Source organism: Sabethes cyaneus, chromosome 3 (genome assembly GCF_943734655.1).
Source record: "Sabethes cyaneus chromosome 3, idSabCyanKW18_F2, whole genome shotgun sequence".
Lineage (NCBI taxonomy): Eukaryota > Metazoa > Arthropoda > Insecta > Diptera > Culicidae > Sabethes > Sabethes cyaneus.
Window position 1 is genome coordinate 49,449,243 of NC_071355.1, and position 25,657 is coordinate 49,474,899.

Sequence of the window (25,657 nt, forward strand, 5' to 3'; positions counted from 1 at the left end):
TTGGCTAGAGATAGTCTTAGCCAGTGATTTTCGTTGTTGCCAGTCTTTTTTCCGACTAGGTCGTACTTAGAAATTGGATGTGATATTCACTCGTGCTGATTTCACTTCACTATACTGATGTGTGGGAAACTGTTCCCAGGAAAAACTTAACTTTATTGAAAAAAGTTACAATTGTCGTCTTAAAGCTACGCGTTGAATAATCGATGCATACTTATGTAAAGCATCCTAGAAAAATTGACTTATATACTGTGTCCCTTTAGATACCAGACTTTTCTTCAAATATCCATAATTTTCATTTATTTTCCTTCTGGAGTCTACCGGCCGCTTATTCTAAAACACTATAATTGTTTGAACACTCCTCATTGCGTCCTAACGATAAAAAAAGAAAGAAATTCTAGATACGACAAATGGGAGTGGCTTAATCTTTCATGCCTTAAATAAATAGTCTAATCAGTACATAATCCATGCGCGAGATGGTTATTCAGATTCCTTTTCATATTCTGATTTTCCTACTCCCGATCAGATGGATCGTTCTACTGGCGTGTTTATTTGATTACATCGTTGGCGCGTCTAGCTAAGCAGCTTGTTTGGTCTACCTCTAGAAGCGGTAATGCCTCCAGCTAAGTTGTTTATTTTTAATCATTCCGCTCTAGCAGCGACAACCATATTCTAGCATAATCTGCCACAGCTCATCGTGTTTAACTGAATCGTACCCCGCCTTGAAGTCTATAAACAAATGGCGAGTCTGCAAGTTGAACTCCCGGAATTTATCGAGGATCTGTTGTAAGGTGAACATTTGGACAGACGTGGAGCGTCCCTCTCGAAAACCGCTCTGGTATTCGCCAACAAAGGTTGTCTACAACGGCCTCAGACTGAGAAACAGGATGCGGGAGAGAATTTCGTTTCCAGATTTGAGGAGAGTAATGCATCGATAATTGCCGTTTTTGTAAATAGGGCATATGAGACCTTTCAACCAGACCGTAGGTAAATACCTCCTCCTCAGTCTATACCTTTAGTATAACCCTGATGGATTGCACAATACAGCCGTTTGCTCCCGACTTTTAAAAATTCGGCGAGGATGTCGTCCTGCTGCTTTTCTAACCTCGTTCAAAGTTGGTGCATCCACAGCTTGTCCATCATTCTCAATCATTATCCTATTTCTGTTCACCACTCCATCTTGTTCACCATTCAACAATGTATCGAAATGTTGTTTCCAAAGTTCCCTCCTTGTCGTTGCACGTAACACGAGTTAACACCGTCCGGTTCCTGATTCCATTGATCGACTTTGACGATTTAGGTCAAGTCTACTTAGACAAGTTTGTCTCCCGTACAAACCTCTGGTTGGTAAAGAGTGAACATGTGTAAATCTATCACCTCTGTTCACAAATTGCTATCCCTAGCTCCACATGGCACGAGCTGGGGTACGCAACCTTAATAGCCATACGCAGACAGGAAAGGGGAACAGCGGCACCCGCCCACTCTATGATGGCAACTCCATCAGCGGGATAGGAACCTTAGGCTGACAACCTACTGTACTCGAAAATTAAACACTGAAAACAGAATTCTATCAGGATCTGGAAATTGGTAAAAACCTTCGGCATGAAAACACGGACACGAATTGGAACATGGAATATACTGATGCTTGCCCAGCAGGGTAAGCTGGCTCAATTTGCAAGGGAAGCTAGCAACCTGAAGCTTGAGCCTTCGGGGTTGAGCGAGATCCGTTGGCCGGATATTGGCGAACACAAGACATAGTCTGGACAAAGTCTTGCTCTACTCTGGCAGACGATGTGAAAATGCTACTCGAGAGAGAGAAGTTTCCTACTGCCCTGATGAGGTGGGAATCGAAAACGAAAGAATAATCGTGACCAGAGTTGGAACACGGCCTAGTAGAAATCTTACTGAAATTCAGTGCTATGTGCCAACAGTTTTTGCCGTCCTGCAGGAGAGAGTTTCTACATCCAACTGAACAGTGTGGTTGAGAAAAAATTCGGAGGGGGACATACAAATCCACTTAAGCGACATCAACGCGAAGATCGGCTGTACCTGGAGGAGACGAGCGAACGAAATTTCCAAAGAAGCACTCGACTGGAGTCCGCAAGCACAACAAAGAAGAGGCAGATTCAGAGGATCAGGGCGATGCAGCCTAACCAGCGACATCCGTTCTATTTACGGACATGGTAAGTGAAGTAATCTTTGGTTTCTTTACTTTGTTCGTTTGAAGTCCTAAGAATTGGTATTGGAATTGGTAACAATTGGTATGAATCAATTGGTATTTTTGACTTATAACTTTGATTCTTTACGCATCTGTATATAACACCCCGCTGTCACAAATGTCATTCCCATACATTTTTCGTGTAGCCAACATCTCATCTAGCCCACAACAAACTTTGCCTCGGACAAAATGTATTAGTGAGTAGCCCGCTCTAACTTCAGCCTCGGATGAATCTGTATTGGTAAGCTCCCGAACAAAGTTACTTTTTTGCTTTTTTTCTTTTTGTGTCGGACGTGAAGGAAGCGTAAAAAGATGTTAGCTACTTCTTTACCCTTCAGTTTCATACGCCTGGTATATAACAACAAGTCCGAGCATTTTTATTTAAGTGTGTATGCCATGGAACACAACACACCTTTTCAACAGTTGCTTTGGCCATGACATAAACTATAAACATGTCGCCGGCAAATTTTGTGTATTTTGTTTTTGCTTAGCATTATATAGCAAATTGCGTATAAAATAACATACTTTTAAAAATTAATAAACTTTACTAACAGGAGAACCATTAAAAACTGATCCATCCCAACAATGAGTGACAGTGAAACCGAGGAGGAAGATTTCTCCGTAAGTGAAGATGAGTGGTTACCGGAAATAGCTAGGCCATCAGAGTACACTGGCTCTGGACCAAGCAAAAAACGAGTTCGGAGCTCAGTTAATTATGAATCTTCCGAAAGTGAATCCGGGAGCGTCGACGAAGATGAGTCACCAATAAGTAAAAGTCGAGTGAAGGGCAAAATGCGCCAGACCGTGGGACACCGGTACATTACCAACATTGTTATGGTTTTACAATATAAACACTAGTATTATTTTCCATTATTTTAGCAAAGGTCGCTCGTCAGCTAAACTGATTCTATCAAGTTCAGAACGGAAATCTCTGTACGATAAATATCGTTCCAAAAGTGCAGGCGTTCAAAAAGCACAACACAGTATTGGTGATTCTGAAAGCAGTGGAGATGAACACTTGGTGAATCCGGAACAGTTAGATTTAAGCTCGGATTTCTTTAAATCAGGTCCTTCCGGAGCAGGGCCATCTGAAGCAGCCCACCCAGATTTTGACTGCAACGCTGGAATGCATCTTTCCGATTCCTCTGACGAAGATAAGAAAGAAACACTGTCGTTTGTCGAGAGCGCAGAAACAAAAGGGGATACAAATCGAAAATTAATAGCGGATATAAATAAAAAGTCGTCCAGCTTTGTGCAGTTTGAAAATCTTGAAAAATTCAATAAAATAGTAGAACAAGCCAAGGAACGAGTTTCGTCATACAATGCCCTAGAGGGTAAGTCGGATAATTCTACAGACGTTGGGGTTCTGCTTGCTATGGGAGAACATCACACCAAGGAAAAAGGAAAAGAATCTAAATCACTCGCTAAAATTCAAAAGACTAAGAAAGATTCGGATTCTGATTGGGAAGAAGTTGAGTCTAAAGACGGTACGCAAAAACCAGGTGATGTTCAAATCACTTTGAGCCAGGAAACATCTGCAGTACAGAAAAAGAAACAACCGGGTGAGTTCGATATGGAGGCATGCATCAAACGAGTTATTAATCGCGATAAACGTGAAAATCAGATTGTGCTGCACAAAGTAAACGTTCTAATGGCGATTAGTCACGGAAATTTTGTTAATGCGGCTCTCAACAACACAAAACTACTCGCACTGGCACTAACAATGATTCCTTCACAAAAATGCTATCCAAAAAATCGCACAAATCTAGCTTACTTCGAGCAGATCGTGAAGTTCTACCGCCAAGTAGTAGATCTGAAGGACAAACGAATGCATTGCCGTTTCAAAAAGCTACCTTCACTGGAGACTTCGCTTAGACTGCAGATGCTTACGAAGGCAGCTATATGTAAACGAGATTACATTCTAATTTTTATTATTTTGCTACGAGCAATCGGTGTCCAATGTCGGCTGGTGATGTCCCTTGTGGTGGCGCCGAAGAAACTGCCCCAAAGTGAACTGTTTCAGTCTAGTACAGCAAAAGCCAAAAATCCAGATAAACAAGTAGATCGCCACAAGACGGTGGCCTCCAGTTCCAGAAATAATAAAACTAAAAACAAGAAGGAGGAGTCTAAAAAGCAATCTGAAACTAAAAATGTTAAAAGAAAACTAGAAAAAACCTTGAAAGTTCCCCAATTAGACGGAAATGATGGCGATATTCCAGTGAAGAAAACTAAACTAACTAGTTCCAAACAAAAGGTTGATTCAAAATCTACCGCTTCGCAGGTAATAGATTTTATGATCTTTGCGAGCATAATAGTAAATTAATGGCATGAGAAAACTTTTTGCAGTCAATTATCTTTAAAATGATGAATGATTTGATGAAAATCTTTCTACATTACAGAGACCGGCATCGAATTTGACCGAAACAACATTATTTTCGCCAAGAAAAACACGCAGGCAACGTCAAAATGAATCAAAAAATCCAGTAAACACTCAGACCCAGGTTAAGCAACCGGAAGTTGAAGCATCGTCCTCATCATCTATTCTAGTAAGAAAACAATACAGCAATAAGAAACCCGACCAAGTCCAGTCGTTAAATAGTGAAATCTCTTCAAAACAAACAAAAAAGTCAAAAAAAGAAACTGGAGACAAAAAGCCGACTGACGTTCAAATCAAACCAGAGTCATTATCCGTCTCTAAAAAGAAATCCAGTTCTGGTAAAGTATTCAAATCCCCTCCGTCAGCCACCAAAATAGTTAAAATAGAATACGTCGATAAAAATCTGAAGCGACGGCTGGACCGTCGAGTTTTATCCACCGATGATGAGTGCAAACCGCACCCAAACGAGTCGGCTGCTGCGAAATCTAAATCCAGTGTCAATGTGTGGATCGAAGTTTACGCCGAGGAAGAGGAACAATGGATTCCAGTCGACGTAGTCAGCGGTAAAGTACACTGCTTGGAGAACATTGTTAAACTTGCTAGCTCTCCGATAGTTTACGTTCTGGCATGGAACAACGATGGTACTATCAAGGATGTTACCACGCGGTATTGTTCGAATTATGCAACCAGCACTAAAAAGCTTCGCGTCGAAGAAGACTGGCTGTATGAAACATTGCGCAAATTCAAAGGGAAACGGTCCGCTCGAGATATCGAGGAAGATCGTAGCTTGAATCAGGCATTGATGGAGCAACCTCTACCGACGGCCATTAACGAGTACAAGAATCATCCGCTGTACGCGCTGAAGCGGCATCTGCTCAAGTTCGAGGCTATTTATCCGCCGGATGCACCGACGTTGGGTTTTATTCGCGAAGAACCTGTGTATGCACGAGAGTGCGTTCACACGTTGCATTCCCGCGAAATCTGGCTGAAACAAGCAAGAACAGTGAAACTGTTCGAAACGGCTTACAAAGTGGTAAATGCACGGCCCAAATACGATCGAGTAAGTAATTGTAAATATATTATTATGTTTAATTTTAATTCTCATTTGTTTAAAAATCAAATACGTAGGCTTCTGGTAAAATGTTGGCAGCTCAACCGCTAGAACTGTACGGCTACTGGCAAACGCAAGACTATGAACCACCAACGGCAGAGGATGGTATTGTACCGCGCAATGCTTATGGCAACGTAGAACTGTTCAAACCATGCATGCTTCCGAAAAAGACTGTTCATCTGCAGCGTAAGTACCTACTTTTACTTATCATCTTTCATCATTCACTTACACTATTTGTTAATAGTCCCAGGATTGAATCGAATTTGCAAAAAACTGGGAATCGATTGTGCACAAGCAGTTACGGGGTTCGATTTTCATGGTGGAAGCAGTCATCCGGTGTACGACGGTTTCGTGGTATGCGAAGAGTACAAAGATCTGGTAGTGGATGCTTGGTACCAAGAGCAGGAACAAGACGAAAAGCGCGAACGTGAAAAGTACGAGAAACGTGTTTACGGAAATTGGAAAAAGCTGATCAAAGGATTGCTAATTCGCAAAAAGCTGCAAAATAAATATAACTTTGATAACTTGTCCGGTTGAATTTGTTGTAAAATTTAATCTATTCGTGATTGTAATGTCATCGAAAATATAAATATTTAAGTATGCATAACTTCATAGTGTATTTTTTCGATAGCATGTGATTATCACTAGAATTACATCTCTTGCTTTGTTCTAAGCACGTTCGAAAAAGTTTACACGGTTGGTGTTTCAACTGATTATCTCTAACACCTCTTACATATGAAAAATTATTTATTGGATCCGAGATCTTTAAGAAGTTACAAACATTTTTTGTACAAAAGCAATAAGGCTTTACCTTTGAAAATAATAGTAAATAATAACGTAATTTACGTTGTTTTTGGATGAATTTAAAAAAAGTTACTTACGTGATAAGCAAACCAATGGTTTTGGAATATAAAAGTAACGCTTACAGGGCACTAAAACTCGTCGATCACGGTCGATAGTGCACGTTGGAACGTCGGTTTCGTGTCGAACGAGTATTACGACGCATTGGTGGGCTGGACTGTTGCTGCTGTGCGTGGTGAGGAAGCTGATGTGGTGATCCATGATGGTACATTCGGTTGGGACTGCCGATAGGCGAACGTTGCTGTTGATGTACTTGCATAGTCGGTGGTCCCGAGCGATTAAGTGCTAAAATGGTCAAAGTTTGTCAACATAGGTAAATGGAGATCATTCATAGCATATACTAACGTCTTCCTTCGTTCCATGTGATGTTTCGTGGAGTACTGCCTCGTTGACCGAAACGGCGACCACGTCGCGAAGCGCCACGTGGAACCGTTCGGGACCTGGTATTACTGCTTGGAGTCTCCAAGCCATCGGCTTCGCGTCCTTCATCCATCTGTGAAAGAGAAAGAAAGAGTTACCTTCCATTGATCTAAAGGAATCTTGTTCGAAGACTAACCGGAATTGGATTCGTCGGTAAGTGCTTTTCTCCTTCGGACGTTACTCCATCAGCGGATTCTGTGCTGCGATCACGATCGTCTTCCATGTCTAAGTCCATATCATCATCGTCAGTGCGGTCACCGCTTCTTCCACTTCCTGCCGCGGTGGCCTCCGAGCTAACTGCTGATTGATCCAGCGTTGTGGATTCCGAAATTCCATACTCGTCATCAACATCTAAAGGAAAATAGGTTTTTTTTATATAACGTATATAATCTAACTAAATTAAAAGTTTGACATACCTTCAGCAGCAGAAACGGTAATTTCCGGCACTTGTCCCTCGCGCTCACTGCCACTGGCCACACTTGTACCAACGCCAGATGGACCAGCCATCGGTTCATTGGCCAACTCTACTTGGGCTGAGTTGGCACATGGAGCCAACTGTTCGCCGCCTGCCTGTTCAGCTTCGTTACCTTCGGGCTGGCCGGTCGAAGGTTCTCCGTGAATCACGGCGCGCTCGTGATCATTTGGTGATGTTTGCTGCGGGGTAGTGGGTACACTACGCCCGGTCGGTCTTCCGCCTGCAGTACCAGACTCGTCTAGCTGGGAAAGATCCATCCGAGTATCGTCAATTCCTTCGGGTAGCAGCTGAGCATCACCTGCCGCGCCAGAGGCCCGAGATGTTTCGACAAAGATAAACCGAGCATTCGGGACTTGTGGGTGGGGTGAACTCACGGCTTCGCTGAAACTTAATTTTATACAGATCATTTAACACAAAATTCGATACAGATCTCAATAAATTTCATCAGTATTTATTATAATGAAATATAAATTACGCCGTTGCTCTATGGAGAGGATTTTTTTTAATAGATCAAGAAAATGGAATGGCAAAGCTGTTGTTTTACTAGTTTGAAAGTCCTATCGAGCACGGAAATGTTTGCATCGAGAAAGAAATAACCTGGTATCTTACGCCGAAAGTTCCACATATTGGTGGATTATGGGAGGTCGCGGTCAAGATAGCAAAAAGAAGCCTGGTTCGTTAGTATCGGTGTATCGAGACTGTGGTTCAAAGACATGAGACAAAGATGAGAAGGTCAAAGATGAGAAAGGCCGACAGGATGTATAAATATGTTGAAAATAAAACCGTTTCCACAACTATACCATCATAAACGTATATAGTTCACACGAAGGTAGCACAACGACGAGAAACAAGCATTCTATCACGGGACACCAAGATCGTCTACGGAGATATAAACTCCCACGGGGATAAGGAAGATGCGTGACGTTAGGTATTCGCACGATAGACATCCCAGATAACACAAAATCGTAATAGAAATTTCACATTAAATCGTTTTCATGTCAATTTCACATTGGAATTGTATAATTATTAGAGTATGTAAATCGAAGTGAACAATAAGTTGTTTTACAGTCGTGCGTGTCTTCATATACAATTCATGACTGTGAATTATAAAGCAGGATAGCCAATTGCAATATTTGATTATATCGTTATCATATATTCAGGAGTATTTAGTTGCGTGTTATAAAAACTGCGCAAAATAGAATTACAAATAGTTGTCAAAACTATCACACGTATATCGCCTCCACTTTGGTACATATATGTTCTTATATGGCGTGAAATATAACTTTTTCGTTCAGATATGATTTCGTATACCTCAGTTGCAATCGAGATATACACACCAAGTGATTTACTGGGATATGGCTGTAAGGCATAGGGGCATTAGGTATAATGGACGTTAGACATAATGTATGATAGGCATAATGGAGGATAGGCATAATGGACGGTAGGCTTAATGGGCGATTGGCATAATGGACGATATGCATAATTTACCAAACTTTGCTTTTCTATGGATACGCACTTGGACCAATCATCGATCCTTCACGATACAATGAGAACCGCCTATTTAAAAAAAATCATTTTGCATAATGCTGTTTAACATAACGTCGTTTGCCATAAAAACATTGGCATAAACAGAAGAGGAACGTGCTGCTCGAGCCAATGATCCTGAAGAGGCAACCTTGAAGAAAAGCATTTGGCATGACTTTTTGGCATAAATCCATAAAAAATATTTTATGGCTTTTTACAGAAGATTCATGGCGAGACAGCCGAAAACCGCAAATGTTACCGACGACCCGCCATCGGGGGTAGCCCTCTCCCGCAGAAATCAGATCGGTTTTTTCACTTTCCCAGATCTACCGACTCTTGTTAATGTTAGTTTACCCTAGACCTCGCAAGGCAGAGTTATGCCGGATGTCACCGGATAAACGGCTTTCCAAATAAACGGATGCAACTAATCAGAGCTACATTGGATCAAGTAATGTGTTTCGCGCGCATCTCGGGGGCACTCTCGGATCCCTTTAAAATGCGGCGAGGCTTGAGACAAGATGACCATTGTTCAACATCGCTCTTGAGAGGATACCCGTCGAGCGGGTTATGAAACGAGAGGCACTATTTTTACATAGCCAACTAGATTTTGCAGGTTTTGCAAATAGCTAGGATACCTTATCCAGAAACTTTGTGGCGGCGGAGGCAATCTAAACTGAAAACTGAAAGCGGAGCTTAGGTGGATTGAACTAAAACTAAAATGCTTCGAAGACCAAATACAAGAGAACAAACGCGTACCTTCCACGGACGGTAACCATTGACGGCGACGAACTGGAAATGGTAGGTGAGTGACGCTGCTCACGAAAGACATACCCCATGTTCAAGCGGAAGGTTATACGGCACGAAAAAGTGACAAGTAGGGTACGGGAGCTAAATAAATACTTTGCCGATAAGCAACACTACATGTTACAACTATTTTCTCAAAAATGTAGCTACTCCATTATTTTTTGTTAAAAGGACGTCAAAACCAGCTGCTCTTGCACTGGAACTAGGCCTAGGCCAAAACAAAATAAAAGTAATCGCTTAATGGGCTGAAAATACCCTCCCGTACCCTATTTCTTTGCTTTCCAGTTGTCAAAATTTCTTCGGTAAATAGCAAGATTTTTCTCTAGCTTTCTAGATTTTTTTCTTTTCAGGTCGATACTAGACTTAAAGATCCGTTCGAAGTACGGAATAGGTGTGTCTATCTTCCTCTCTGGAGGTATATACTTCGGCCTCCGAAAACGGATGGAGTAGGATATGCTTGGCTACCAATTAGACCGCAGCCGCGGTGGTATGTGAAAAAAAAGCCCAAGTGCACAAATAAAATGACTGGTTTGACGGGGTAAACAGCGATGGAGAAAAAAAAAACTTGGAAAAGGAGACCTGCAAAAACTATTTAAGCATTACCACGACCGGGATATTGGTCAAGTATCGACGAGGGCGGAATGAGCTGACCTTCATGTTGAAGAGGAAAAAAACCAGGAGGATGGAGCTCATGAAGAGTTGGAACAACTATGAGGTGAGCCAGCCTCGTGAACACACCAAAATCTGTTGTGTAGCGATGAGAGGAGAAAACCTAACCACGAACGAGCACGAGGTGGTTAATAGTTCTTCGATGAGCACCTCATTGGCGATATAACAGAAGGATGCGGAACGTAAGGTAACCTGGAAGTGTCCTTAAATGATAAAATAGCTTTCCGACTCCTGATTCTGTAGAGAACCGGGGAGAAATCGGGCAAGAATCGTTTCCCGGTAGAACCTTGCATCTGAAGGGCAACACAAGGGCAAGGAACTATTAGCAACTATCGGCTCGATTGCTGTAATTGCTGGCATTATGCTGATCAACACCGCCTACAAGGTGCTCCTCTAGATTTGCAACCTTTTTCTGCGAGTCACGCGACTCAATTCGATAATCGTCACTCGCCACGGCGAGTCGAGTCACATAGGTGACAACCGTGTCACCTAGGTGATAAAGCGAGGCACCTAGGTGACAATTGTCACCTGATTCGCGGCGACTACAAAATAGTCACGTCACTCGCCTCGCAGAATACGGGTATTGGTTACGTCCTCTATTCCCAATAGTAAGAGATGTCGTAGGTACGTAGTACCAGGTGGACTTTATGGAGGTTCGTGCGGCTACGGATCAAAATTTACACAATCAGACAAATCCTACAGAAATGTTAAGAGCGGTCACGCATCTTTCGTGGATTTTAGCTCAGGGCAGCATACGATCAGTCGACAGCGATTTTCGGATAAACAGACCCGTTTGACCAAAGTTACCTTGGAGTGGTGCTACAGACGGGTTTCGGGGGGCACTCTAGAGTCGTTCTGAATCGCTAAGATGGTTGCGGCAATGGGATGGACTGTTTCTGCATATTTAAGATCGCTATTGAACGGGTGGTCCGCGAGTAGGACTCGAAACGAGAAACACGATTTTCAGCAAAAAATAACCAGCCGCTATCCTTCGCAGACGACCTTGACATCATTACTAGAAACCTTGGTGCGGTGGAAGCAGTCTACGCCAGACTGGACACGGAGGCTGTGATGATTTGGCATGCGTTGAAAACCAAATACCTATCTATATGGTAGGAAGAGGTTCCATAGAAAACAATGTTCCTCTCCCAATGAATATTGACTTCGATGAACTTAAAGTGGTTGATAAGTTCATATATTTGGGATCTCGGGTCACCATATGAGTAACGAGATTAAACAGGAAGTCGACCTACTTTTCATTCCGCAAGACGCTTCGGTCAAGGCGCATACACCTCCGCACGAAGCTGATAATGTACAAAACGTTAATAAGACCGGTAGTCCGCTACAGACTTGAGACTGTAACTGATTACGGATGATATACCATACATGCCAGGTGCCACTTGTCGCATTTAAACGAACACTGTTATGTATCCCATTACGCACCCGGCAAAATTCGAGAGGCTACGATGGGCCGACCACGTCGCAAGGATGCTGAACGACTGTGTAGTGAAAGTTGTACTCTCCAAGAACCCGCCCGGCACCAGGAAAAGAGAGGTCCAACGTGCTAGATGGCTCGAACAGATTGAAGCCGACTTGCCTGTGTCTAGATGCTCAACTAATTGGCGACAAGTATCCCAGGACTGAGTAATCTATACCTATAAAAAAGGATTTCTGTCTGTCTGTCCGTATGTTCCTTATAGAATCGAAAACTACTGAACCAATCGGCGTGAAAATTTGCATGTAGAGGTTTTTGGGGCCAGGAAAGGTTTTAGTGATGGTTAGAGACCCTTCCCCCCACTAAGAGGGGGGGCTCCCATACAAATGAAACACAAATTTCTGCGTAACTCGAGAACTAATCAAGCAAATAGAACAAACTTTGGCATGTGGGTGTTTTCGGTGACAAGAATTTATTCTACGGTAAATTGAGACCCCTCCCCTCTTCATAAGGGGAATTATAACTCCTCTCACCTTTAAGAGGGGGGGGGGCTTCCATACAAATTTCCTCATAACTCGAGAACTAATCAAGCAAATGGAACCAAATTTGGCATGTGAAGGTTTTCGAGGGCAAAAGAACTTTCTATGGTGAATTAGGACCCCTCCCCACTTTAAGAGGGGGGGCTCCTATACAAACAAAATACAAATTTCCTCATAACTCGAGAACTAATCAAGCAAATAGAACCAAATTTGGCATGTGGAGGTTTTTGGAGGCAAAAATATTTTCTATGGTGAATTAGAACCCCTCCCCACTTTAAGAGGGGGGGCTTCTACACAAATGAAATACAAATTTCCTCATAATTCGAGAACTAATCAACCAAATTGAACCATATTTGGCATGTGGGTGTTTTTGGAGGCAACCATTTTTCCATGATGAACTAGGACTTCTTACCTTTTTAGGAAGGGGGGCTCCCATACAAAGAAATACAAATTTCCTCATAACTCTAGAACTAATCAAGCAAATGGAACCAAATTTAGCATGTGGGTGTTTTTGTAGGCAAGAATATTTTCAATGGTGAATTAGGACCCCTCCTCACTTTAGGAGGGGGGGTCCTATACAAACGAAATACAAATTTCCTCATAACTCGAGAACTAATCAAGCAAATAGAACCAAATTTGACATGTAAGTGGTTTTGGAGGCAAGTTTTTTTCTATGGTGAATTGAGACCCCTCTCCTCTTTAGAAAGCGAGTTATGACCCATCTCCTCTTTAAGAGGGTGGGCTTCCATACAAATGAAATGCAAATTTCCTCTTATCTCGAGAACTAATCAAGCCAATGGAACCAAATTTAGCATGTAGGAGATTTTTGAGTCTTGAATTTATTTTATAATAGTTAGAGACCTCTCACCCCTGTGGTAGGGGGATATGGATTCTCATACAAATAAAACAGAAATTTTTGCGAAACTCAAAAACTAATCGAACTCGAGAAATTCGAGACTCTTCCATAAAGCATTAATCAATAACAAGACCACAAAAACTATCTATACACACGAGTTTTTTTTACACGGTTTGTTTTTTTCGATTACTCAAGAACGGTGCAATTTAGGGACCATTTACAAAATACGTGACGAATGTCGGGCCTCTCCCAAACGTATTGAGAAATAAATGAATGGTCCCTAAATAGCCCCGTTCTCAATATTCGAAAAAACAAACCGTGTAAAAAAAGTACTTGAGTGTAGTAACACTAGATCATTCAGGACGAGACGGCCGCGAGTGTTGCCGACGACCCGCCGTTGGAAGCGCCGCCCACTGGTGAAATGGTACATTCCGCTTAAGGTTTTTCGCAAAATGATATTCGGCGTAATGTTGTACAATCATGGCCAATATTACTATCCGCTTTCTGGCTATGCAATGAGGGGACAGGGGAGTTATTTTCTACTTTACTGTGAAGAAAAATTGCAAATTTGTATATTAAACTACCCATTCCAGGTAACTAATAAGCCTTAACGTAAGCAGGAAATCAGCGTATCTGGCATTTTATACTGCTCGTTATTGTATCTTAGCTTTTTGACTGCATAGGTGTTGTAAATTGGCATCCAAAATTGTATTCAAATTCTTCGTGTCGGTAATTAGCTGTAAATTAGCATTGTCAGCACTATAAGAAGGTTATCAGTAAAGTAGCTGTATATTTTGCCAAAATAGCATTTAAGTAGTATTTAAGGCGACTTAAATGCTTATTGTCCTATATTTGAATAGCATTGGTGATGCTTATTGGTTACCTGGTATGCTTTCATAGTTACGTAACTGCCAAAATGAATCATCTAAGGTTGAACTCCTCAGAAACTTGCAAAACCTGAGATTGTGACAAATATCATCCGAGATTCATGATTTATGTACAACACAGGTTAATTTGTGGCAATACAAAGTTTGTCGGGTCAGCTAGTATGGAGATAAATTCTAGAGACAGGACAAGCCGTAACAGCTGTATGCTTCTAGAAGAGGACAATTTTAGCGTAAACAGAATGCCAAATATCTGCAAAAACAGCTTATGGAACTTCTATAGAACACCCCGATGGATGTCGTTGTAGCCAAGTGGAAAAACCACTTTCAGACATTGGTGAATAGTAAGAATAAGTGATAAGTGTAGAATAAGAGGTTCGCTCAACGACGAATCAAACGTTTATTCAGCGTCGTACCTGGAAGCTAATTAGGAAGATAACTGGGTGGCAGTAAAAGCATTCAAACTTAAAGAAAAAACCTCCAGATTACAGATCTTCGATAAACAACTCATTACACCATTTCTACTTTACCCCGCTGTTGAAAACAAAAAATAGAAAGTAGGTACATACTGGCGCTAGGACTCATTTCGGAATGGCGATTACATACACACACATAAACGTTCCATCCGGTCAGTCAACAGTGTGCTAGACTACTAATTTCGTATTTTAAACAAAACAAGATCCTAATGGTGAAAGGTAAACCGAATCCGATTCTAAAACAAAATGACTACACCCTGACAGGCAAACCATATATGTGTGTATGCAACCATAATCGCTAACTTAACAGTTACGCAGAAATTGATTAAAATCAAAACAAACAAGGGTTGGATTGCTTTCACAGTAATAATGATAGGTTTATTTGAATAGTTTTCTTTCTCAATCTAGATGTACCTTCAATGCTCAATACATAGAATTAAACCGTTGCACAGTTTGCTTGCGTATTATTCTGCGATGATTTGGGTATTTTTTATCCGTCTAAAGATATTAGTAAGTCTTACGTTTCCGTTTTGTATCTCCCCACTTGAGATGAGTGTTAGTTAATACGATTCCATACAGCACATTTTATCAGTTTCAATTGCGCAAAAAAATCACGGCTTAACTAACCACTTGAAAATGTTTTATTCTACTTGCTCGTATTTTGATAAATTGTACAAAAAAATTGAGACGTGGAAACACAAACACGAACTATTGTTCCTAGCTGCAATGATTAAAATGGTGGCTATTTTTCAATTTTAACAAATCATTTGCCACATTGAGATGAACGCGGAGAGATCACCTCGGATTTGCGTTTTACATTTAATTAGCTTAACACATTATGGTTAAAATACCTACATATATCGTTTGCCTGTACTATCAATTTCACCTTATTAGCGGTAGGGTGTAGTGTCATTTTATATCGAGCATTATCAATCGGAACATGGAGAACGTTCAGCCGAGAAAAATCATTGGGTATGTAGTAATCGACATACTAGTTCTGTGCTTGCCTTTTACGCAAGCGACTATTGTTAGTAGTGCTTTTCAAATGTTTGCTTATGAGTGAGAGTAAGTATAATATTAAAGACCATGAGCGTTGTTTATAGTGTTCGACTCTACGGGGAACCGGGGCCGGCTAGTGCGGATGGTGCATGATGGCGGCGTTGCCACGCCGTGTATTGCCAGCTGATTTACGTCCTTGATACAGAAGGGAGAAAGACAAGTATAAATCATGTTTTTCTTGATATCGGTTTGATAACCCCCCCATGCTATAAGATGGATAATTTCGACAAAGAATCACTATTATTCGTGTGCCTCAAAAACAGAACAGCTCAATTTAAACGATTGATAAAAAAATAAAATCTGCAATGATTTCGTCATATAGAAAACAGGAAAGGTACCGTTTCAACATATATCAGCAAGACAAATCAGCCCCAAAGATTTACTCATTTTGAATACGTCAAAAATTTCAGTAGATGTTACAAACAGTTACCCAAAAAAAATATCATGGACAAGCTACAAGAAATAAAAGTAAAGTGATCCTTACCCGTCGGTCCGTCGCGGTACATATAGAGTTGGCGTGCTGGGCACAATGCGATCGTCAGCGCTTTCGTCATAGTTTTGCTGCATCAACATGAGCTGCTGCTGTTGCTGACGGGCAAGTGGATTGACCTGTCGTCGGCTCTGCGACGGTGATGCAGCCATGGTCTGGGAAGTGGCCGAGGAAGCAGCAGCGGCCGTTGCCGAGGACGCCGACGTGGAAGATGAAGTAGTGGAAGCTGAAGTTGACGCAGCTACCGTAGCCGCCGTTGACGAAGCGGAAGAAGTGGATGGGCCCGATGGTTCACCACTGCCACTGGTAATGCTCTGAATTTGTTGAACCTCATTCGAGTTCGGCTGGCTACTACTTTCGCTAGGCTGTCCATCAGACGATGTTGAAGGGCCTGCGTTGCTACTTTGACCGACGCTTGTGCTGGACGTTTCTACGTCCGGTGCCACTTGGGCACTCGAAGTCGTGGAGGACGTTCCGGACTGATTAGGAACTTCATTGTCATCGTCCACATCGACCTCGTTATTTGCCGATTGAACGTTGTCTTCGTCAATGTCAGGGCCTTCACCTTCGTCATAATTACCCGCTATTTCCGGTTCATCTTGCTCATATGCTTCTTCTCCTTCATAACCTTCAAAAGGGCCATCGTCTGCTTCAGCTGTACCTTCATCGGCAGTTCCGTCATCCGCCATACCTTCTTCGTCTTCCTCAGAGTCCACAACGATGATGTCATCCTCTTGATCTCGTTGGGACGATGTTGGTACTTGATACTCAACATCCAAACCGGACTCGCTGACGCCCTGTTAAGAAAAAATATATTCAAAAATTGAAAAAAAGAGAACAAACTATTTTTCGCTATGCACTGAAATAATTATGAAGCAGACTTTGCATCAATTATTTATATGTCATTTAGTTTCAAATATTTTCCCTATGTCCCTATTTCTAAAATCTGTGTGATGGCAACACCTGCGCTTATTACGAAAACGTGGGTGGAATGCACGCAACTGTCTGCGGATGTCTGTCAAGGTAGTGCGAGTTTACAATCCATACGAAATAATTTTTTTGACGGCAACCTGGCTCGACAACCAATGTACATATCACGAAGCGAATAAAACACGGCTGGCTACAGTAACAAAGATGCCGGATGAGAGACAAGCAAAAGAAATATTCAGCAGAGAACCCGACAGAGTAAGTAAGTCCCGTTGTCCTTCGGATTGCAGTTTCCAAGGTAATGTTGAATAGCAGGTTAGAAGGTGCATCCGTTTGTTTCGATCCATCCAACGTCACGAAAGCAGCCGAGGTCTATGCCACTATTTTGACGCACGATTTTGATCGATCCAGTGTCGCACGAATCCGCTAAATTGTTATCGGAAAATCATATTCTAGCATTATCTGCCACAGCTCATTTCATTTGACTGAATAGAACACCGCATTAAAATCTACAGACGGATGATGAGTCTGCAAATGGTACTCGCGGAACTAGATAAGTTCAAGCAACTGATTCGGGGAAAACCAATCCGTTGTGGAGCGACGAATAATTCCGCTAACGGTCACAGTTACAGAACAGGACACCGGAGAACATATTATAAGCAGTCGATGTCCATTTTTTTAAATAAGGCAAATAAAATTTCCCACAGGTAACTCAAAACCAATTTTACAATCACTGTCGATTGAATACAGATTCATAATGCACAAAGAATTCCCCCAACCCCTAAAAAACCTTTTTAAAAGTTGCTGATAATAATCTAGTTATACGTACCTGGAATGTTTCCCCGCCCTGCATGCGAGTGCGTTTGTTGACGGGAGCCGATTTTTCACTCAGCTGCTCGACTGTATCGGTGGAACTGTCCCCTTCTACATCGCGGGGACGCTTGTGACCGGCGGTCACTTGGGAAGTAGTCACAGTGTTGCTCGAGGTGGATGCCTGATGGTGGCTGCTTAGTGCTAGCTGCTGCGTCTGTCCGAAAGAAAAAAAAAGAAATGATCAAAACTTGTATGCACATCGTAAGTGTAGTACTCACGTTTGAGGACGATCCACTGGTGCTGGGGGCAGGATTTTGCTGTTCCTGGACCGATTGTTGCAACTGAGGCGAAGACTGTGCCACCTGAGCGGAAGTACTACCGGTTTGAGCTGGTGATCCTTCGATGTGCGGAGAAACCAGTGCCACCGCTTGGGAGGAAAGCTGCTGCCCAGCAGAAACGTGCATTTGAGAGGGCCCCGGTTCGTTGGGCTGCTGAGCCGGCAGACTTTCGTTCTCTTGCTGCGAGCTACTCTCGGCCGTAGAGGAAGATGTTGAAGCTGTTCCCATTGGCGGAACAGCGGCGACGGCAACGTTGGCTGAGCTAGTGGCCGGCATGTAGTCCGTGTGCGAACTGGTTGGAGAGGAGGACATCGACTCGTTTGAATTGTTGTTGCTGCCGGTGGTGTGTACTTGCTGCTGCGGTGGAACCAACGCAGTGACACTTGTGCCAGTATTCGAAGATGATGAGGACGATGAACCTTGAACGATGGCCACGTTATTCGAGGTCTGACTAGTAGGTAGAACGGCTGCCGTACGACTACTAGCTTGAACGGACATGGGACGAATACTGGCCAATGGCGTTTCACTGCCGCGGCGAGGTGTTACCGTGGCCGATTGTTGAGCGCTACTCGGACCGGGGATCGGCTTAACATTGGCTGTTCTCGGACTTTCAGTCGATGCTTTCTCCGACGATCCCGAAGCACTGGTTGATGGCTTCGAGACCTGTTGCAAACCTAATTGACGAGTTAATTGATTCAGTCGAATAGTCAGCTGTTCATTTTCCCGTGTCAATCGCGTGATGGCATCTGCCTTTTCCTTGTCTTGATCAGCATTTTCTTTAGTGATCCTTGAGATGCGCCCTTCATATTGAGATTTCAACAGCTCATTCTCCTCACGAACATGTTCCAACGATTGTATTTGTGCCTTGGCGTTACTCAGCTCGCGAGTGACATTATTTTTCGCTTCAGTTAGGCTGAGTATTCGATGTTTGACGTCCTTTAGAATATCTTGGTTACGTTCAGCCTTCTCCAGCTTACCCTTCAGGGTGTCATTTTCCTTTCTAAGATTTTCAATCTCTTCTTGTGAAGATGTAATTTGCGATTTCAATTCAGACACGTTGTTCTCAGTTACGTTATCGGACTCGTTGCTACCTCCTTCTCCGGCTGTTTCCGCTGCTCCACCTTCAGTTGCAGTCTTTTCGTTCTCATTTTTCTTTTCTTTCACTTCGTTCTCCAGTTTAAGATACGAATCCTTGTAGCGTTTGGCAATCTTTCGAATTTGCTGTTCCTTGTTCTTGGCATCGGTCAACTGTTCTTCTTTGTTGGCCAATTCTTCTGTGAGCTTTTTCAAGTCTTCATCCCTCTTCGAGAGTGTGGACTTTACCTCCCCAATCTCTACAGTCATTTTAGCACCTGCTTGACGCAAAACATCCAGCTCATCTGCGTATTTTTTGTTCTGGTCGCTTGAGCCTCCCAACTGCTTGGTAAGATTGGTGACTTCCGTTTCCAGTTTACCCTTCTCAATCCTTATAGAATTCAGCTCCTCGTTTGACTTTTTGAGCAATTCTTTTTCGTTAGTCAACATTTTAGCAAGGTTTTCACGTTCGGTCTGCAATCGTTTCCAATCCTCAGGACTTGTTTTGTTCGATCGTTCGATCAGCAAATTGGCGCGCTGCCTCCAGCGTGTGGCTTCCAGACGGAGTGTCGAGTTTTCGCTGGTAGCTGATTCAATTTTAACGCTCAACTCCCGAACCTTCTCCTGTAACGGGAACAGTTCATCTTCTGCTTTCAGCAAACGTTCGGACAAATCCTTGATTTTTTTGTTTAAACTGTCACGCTCCTCTCGCAGGCTTCGATTACTATCAGTAATCGCATTCAGTGTTTCCAGCTTCCTAAGGATTTCTTCGTGCTTGGCAGTCGCTACAACACCGGTCTCGGATTTCTCCCGTTCGATATTCAGCTCTGCTTGCGATTCTTCCAGCTTTTTCTGGAACATCATCAACTCGGAACGGACTCGCACGTTCTCCGAACGCAAAATGTCGAATTGTGCAACCGCAATGTCCTTCTCCTTTCGGAGATATTTAATGATTTGCAACAGTTGATCGACCGAACGTTTCTCTTCATCAGAAATCGAGCGGTTCATTAGGGAATTGTCTTCGTTGATGGTCGCACTATCGTTCATCGATTCTTCAATTTTTTCTGCCTTTTCATTCGACTGCTCCAATGCTTGCGCTGCCGTAATCGAAAGCTTAGTGCTGAGGCTTTGAATTTGATCGTGCAGAGCAGCATTCTGGGAATTCAAATCGGCCAACCGTTCCTCCAGCTGGTCGATTTCTTTCTTCATAATCTCCTCCCGATTGTGCCAGCATTCTTCGTTCGTTTTGACACGTTCCACCGCCTGGTCGCGAGCCTGTTTAAGTTCATCAAACTGAAGTTTAGTTTTTTGGAATTCTTCCTTCAAGTTCGCTAGCTGCTGAATGTCGGACGAATGCTGAACCATTTCGTTGGCATATTTCTGCTCGGCCAGCTGAAGCTGTTCCATTAGGGAGTTATTCTTCTCGCGCAAGTCACGAAGATCTCGGTTGTTCTCACTTATTTTCTCGAGAGCATCCTTCAACTCCAACTGGGCTTTGTGCAGTACGGATTCGCTGTCAGTGGAAGAGGTCAGCTGTTCGCCCGTTTTCTTCAGTGAAATTTCCGTTCGCAGTTCTTCGACCTGAGCTTTAAGGTCGGTCTCACTTTTCTTAAGCGTGTCCAACTCACCTTCGGTTTTCGTCTTGTAGCTGTTGTACAGTTCACTGAGATCCTTCAACTCCTTCTCAGAGGACTCCGACATATTACAATATTGTTTGACATGTTCCTTAGCAGTTGCCAACTCCTTTCGTAAAGATTCGATTTCAATATCAGTTTCGTTTAGCTTCTGCTCTAATTCTCGAATCTTCTTGTGAGCTTGCGTTACGGGGTTATCTTCATCATTCGGCGAGAGAGTTTCCTGAAGCTTCCTGCTGAGGTCATCGATCTTTCTCGACTTAATCTCCAGCTCATCACGAGCATTCTTCAGCTCGGCTTGGACAGTTTCAGCGATAGCTATTTCCTCTTCCATCCGCTGTTTGGCAGTCTGCATCTGGCGCTCCAAGTGAGCGGTAAGCTCCCGGAAACGATCCTGTTCCTCTTGCAGGCGACGTCGCAAAGCCGAACACTCGCGAGCTGTCTCGTCGAGGCGCGTTTCAAGACGGATGCGACCTTCCGCTTCCGAGCGTTCCATGGTTACTTTAATCATTTCAATGTTGTTTAACAGTAAATTTTGATTCTGCCGTTCCCGGTTGAGAATTTCCCGCTCAGTCTGAAGACGTGATTCGGCGTCCTTTAGTATGCGACATTCTTGCTTCAAGTTTTCAACTTGGACCTCAGCTCGGGCGAGTTTAGATTCCGCACTTATTGCTTCGTCTTTAAGGAACAAGATAGTAGCTTCCTGCTTAGAAATTGTTGTCTCATAGTTTTTGTTTCGTTCCTCCAAAGTCGATATCTGTTTCTTATAGGTGGCAGCGTTCTTCTGCTGAATCTTGATTTGTTCATTGTTGTATTCGACGGTAGCAGCCAATTTTATGTTCTTTGAGGACAACTCTCGAAGCTCTGTGCGCATCGAATCAAACTGTTCATTCATCATCTTGTCGTTAGTGAGCTTTTCTTTGCGATAGTTATCATATTCCTCCTTTAGTGCCGTCATCATCTGCTGAGTTTGTTTCACTTTACTCTCCAGTTCAGAAATCTTCTTTTCTTTCTCTGCCACCGCTTCACTGGAAACCGCGCTAACCGTGGAAGCACTTGGCAATTCTTCATCCATAGCTGCGTCTCCTGTATCTCCAGAAAGCGATCCGTTCAAACTAGCACCGAGATTGCCCTTTCCGCCCGTACCTCCTACGGCATTGTAGCTGCGCATCGCATCGTGATACATTTTCTTGTATCGGTCTCTCTGTTGTATGCACTGTTGCATCATTTGCGTTTGATACTCTTGCGTTTCCTGCATTTCTTGCAATCGTTTGTTGTAGGATGCGATTTTAGCCTCGAACGTTGCCTGGCTCATAGCATTCTGTGCAATTTCTAACTCTTCAAGTTTCGCACTAAAATCGCGCACCACAAGCAACAATTTAACGTTGTTTTCCTGTAACTCCTGAATATCGTTAAATGTTACCAACTTCTTTGTGATTACCTCATTTGCACTCATGTCCGACGAGATGGATTGATCAGCCTCTGATGCGTAGCCTCCACGCATCTGCTCTATTTCTCGCAAAAGATTGCAAATTTGACGACTCAAATCACCGCGCTCCAGTTTGAATTTTTTGTTCTCACTATCCAAGTAACGGACTTTATCTTGCACAGATCCCAGCTCGGATCGAACCTCCGCGTTTTCTTCAATCAGTTTGTTGAGCTGTAGGCTCATCTCTTCGTTGGCATCCTTCAGATTCTGGTACTCATTTTGTTGACGCGTTAGTTCAGGGGCACGTTCTTCGAGTTCCTGCACAATATTTTTAATTTGCAACTGCAGTTTGCTGTTTTCCTTTTTCTCAACCTGCAATGAAGAATTAATTTAAAACTAATCTAAATTATGAATGCCACCAGCTTACCTGTAAATCTTCGGCCGTTTTGACGTACAGCGTGTACAACTCAGTAAGGGTCATTCCGGACTTGATCAATCGACTGGTAGCAGCCGCCGATGGCGCCAACTTCTCCACTGCATGCTCTAAGCTTTCTTCCTGTGCTAGCTTTAGAAGTTCATTTGCGTGTTTCAATTCATCCTTCAGTTGCTGAATGGATTGCTCTTTGGACTCCAGCTCTTTTTCGTGTTTGAGCCCCTGAGCTTTTTGCTGCGTTTCCAACTTTCCGTAAGCATCACTGGCTTCATTCAGCAATTTCTTCAATTCAGACACAGCTGTTCCCAGCTCTTCGGTTTGCTTTTTCTTATCTTCGCAATCTTCCTGGTACAACTCGCACAGTTTAGTTTGCGACTGCAGCTCTTTCCGATAATGGTCCATCATTTTCCGTGTTTCTTCGTTCTGCTGAAGCAATTTCGTAGTGAGATCTTCCGCCTTCTCACTCAGCTCTTGATTTTGCTCATTCAGATGAGCAATTTGCGCGGTTGCAATCTTCAGCTCTTCAGTCTTCTCTGCCAGTTTGGCTTCCGTGGTCAACGCCTTGAAATTCTGCTCACGACGGACGTTTTGCAAATCTTGCAAAGCTCGATTCAAATCCTCGGACAACTTCTGGATTTGGATGTCTCGCATAGACAATTCTTTATCCATACGCTTTTCCTTGAAGTCTAAAGAGAATTCCTTGCTCTGAATTTCTTCCAGCTTTGCGAGAGCTTCGCACTTTGTCACATTCGCTGCCTTCAGCTTTTTTTCCAACCCAATAACGTCCGCTTGCAGCCTTTCCACTTCCAGCGTTTTACGTTCCACAGCATTTAGCAGCGTATCTCGTTCGTTAACAGCTTCGTTGCGCTCTCTTCTGAAACGCGCCGTACTGGCATCATTTTGCTTAACTTTCTCATTCGCCTGTGTTAATTCCTGTTTTGCATCTTCCAATTCCAACCGGAGTTCTTTAACACTTTGCTGTGAAAATTGAAACTTAGAAGACTCGTCCTGATACTTCAAAGTCAACTCTTCAATCTTCGTTTCATAGTCAGTTTTTAATTGTTCTGAAAAAGCATTAAAATGGCATTAAATTAAAAATCATCCAAAAACCTTTCGTGGTACATGCTCAACTGGATGAACCAAAACAACAACAAAAGAGCGCGTTCCGGCGTTTTCCACGACCGATGAACAAAAACAAAGTTCACAAAATTGCTCGTACCGCTCTGTCGGCCTTTCTGCGAACTATTCAAAGTCACCGAATTCATTCATGACAGCGCAGTGAATTTTGCTCGTAGAAAAAAGCGAAAAAATTCTCATTTTCAATCATGGCTGGCATTATTTTAATGCTGACGAAGAACAAATTTTCATTTTTTTATTTTTCAAATTTGCTTAATTACCTCGACTTAGTACTTACCGACATTGGATTTAGCTGTCTCACAGAGGGCTTTTGCCGTTAGGAACTCCTCCAGCTTTTGCTCGTAATGAGTTTCGATTTTTTTCACCGTCTCGGTCTGTATCGCACCCAACTCTTCGTCAGACAGAACCGATCGCAAAACGCCTCCCGGATCCACCGTTTTCTCGGGCGTTGCTTCAACTGCTTGATCTATCGCTAAAATTTCGGCCGGAGGAGCCGCCACTTCCGGATTTTCATCTACTTCCATTGCCGTTGCTGAATTCAATCACCCACAAAATCGGAGATTCGCGAAAATCCAGCCAACGAAAAATGTGGCGTTCTTACTTGAGTTCTTCGAGACGTGCGTGTATACGTACCCAACACTAAGTTTAGGTAATTGTATTCTAAAGAACTACCGTAAACGATTTTTCCACCTTATGAATGATTGATTTGATCCGTTTTTCAACTTTCACCTAAAGCACCATCACTTTATGTCCCTTTCTAAAACAAATCTTGCTCAGACAATGCAAACGAACTTCGCGACAATGTCGGCTTTTTGCGAATGATGGCTGCCGTTGCCGCAAAAGATACAACACCTGAAAAAGCATGAACTTTAGACCATATTCATAATTAGGGTTGTCGCGAGAGTCGAGGGGTGCTTCGTGTGCTACTTTTAGAACAATAAGATACATGTCAAGTCGTATCGAAAAAAAGCTAACTGCGGGGTAAACACCAAGGGCATGGTGTGTTGCTATCTCTTTCTCATGTAGGAGTGAAGAGAGCAACTTTCAAATGGTCGTCGGCACCCCATCGACATCTCTATAACGAGCTGCAGTGAACGTCAGCGACAGGATGTCCTGGGCTCAAAATTTGACAGCGGGCCCAAATCAGACTGCTGGCAGTTGAGTGAAACGCAGTGCTGACATGCTATCTCATTTTCGCACACACGAGATGTTGGCAGGGAAAACATGGTTGCCTGCCGATGGGGTGGTCGTCGGTAAAGGGGAATTCCTAGCAAATTTATTGGTTCCTGTCAAAATTAACATTTTGGTACCTATGCGTGGGACATCGAAAATGTATGAATTTGACAGCCACTTCACCCCGTAGTGTAAACACCTTGTGGGCCTAGAAATTCGCTATGACGGCACCGCACGACCTCTTTTCCACCTACAGAACAGCCCGTAGCTGAATGCGTGAAAATTATTTCCGACATATTTCTGTCTTTTGCACTCTTTAACAAACCGCTATTCTGCTTCACGCAAACTCGAAACTAATGTAGGTGTCTCCACTGCGGCGCCGTCACAGCGAGTACTCAGAGATGAGACTGTGAGAGATACGCGGAAGCAGCCATCTTCGGAGCCAATCGAGCAGCGAGAATTGTCAAAAGGGAGCCAATCGAACACGCACACTGTTTGCTTAAA

General features: G+C 43.0%; 2 protein-coding genes across 3 annotated transcripts; one reads left to right on the plus strand and one right to left on the minus strand.

The window, feature by feature from the left end:
- Positions 1-2,742: 2,742 nt before the first annotated feature.
- On the plus strand, positions 2,743-6,300 carry LOC128744010 (DNA repair protein complementing XP-C cells homolog). Its single transcript, XM_053840749.1, has 5 exons — positions 2,743-3,030; positions 3,095-4,496; positions 4,615-5,652; positions 5,721-5,889; positions 5,948-6,300. Exons 1-5 carry the CDS (start codon positions 2,801-2,803, stop codon positions 6,238-6,240), a joined length of 3,132 nt encoding a protein of 1,043 aa, XP_053696724.1. The 5' UTR covers positions 2,743-2,800; the 3' UTR covers positions 6,241-6,300.
- Positions 6,301-6,309: 9 nt separating this feature from the next.
- LOC128744009 (nucleoprotein TPR) lies at positions 6,310-24,783 on the minus strand. 2 transcript variants are annotated; one of them, XM_053840747.1, is made up of 9 exons: positions 24,258-24,783; positions 22,838-23,907; positions 18,214-22,782; positions 17,952-18,149; positions 16,190-16,992; positions 7,401-7,846; positions 7,121-7,335; positions 6,910-7,057; positions 6,310-6,849 (listed from the first exon to the last, which is right to left on the minus strand). In XM_053840747.1, exons 1-9 carry the CDS (start codon positions 24,502-24,504, stop codon positions 6,650-6,652), a joined length of 7,896 nt encoding a protein of 2,631 aa, XP_053696722.1. In that variant the 5' UTR covers positions 24,505-24,783; the 3' UTR covers positions 6,310-6,649. The 2 variants fall into 2 exon arrangements, with proteins under 2 accessions (XP_053696722.1, XP_053696723.1); XM_053840748.1 differs by lacking the exons at positions 6,310-6,849; positions 6,910-7,057; positions 7,121-7,335; positions 7,401-7,846 and adding an exon at positions 15,004-15,840.
- Between the last annotated feature and the right edge of the window lie 874 nt (positions 24,784-25,657).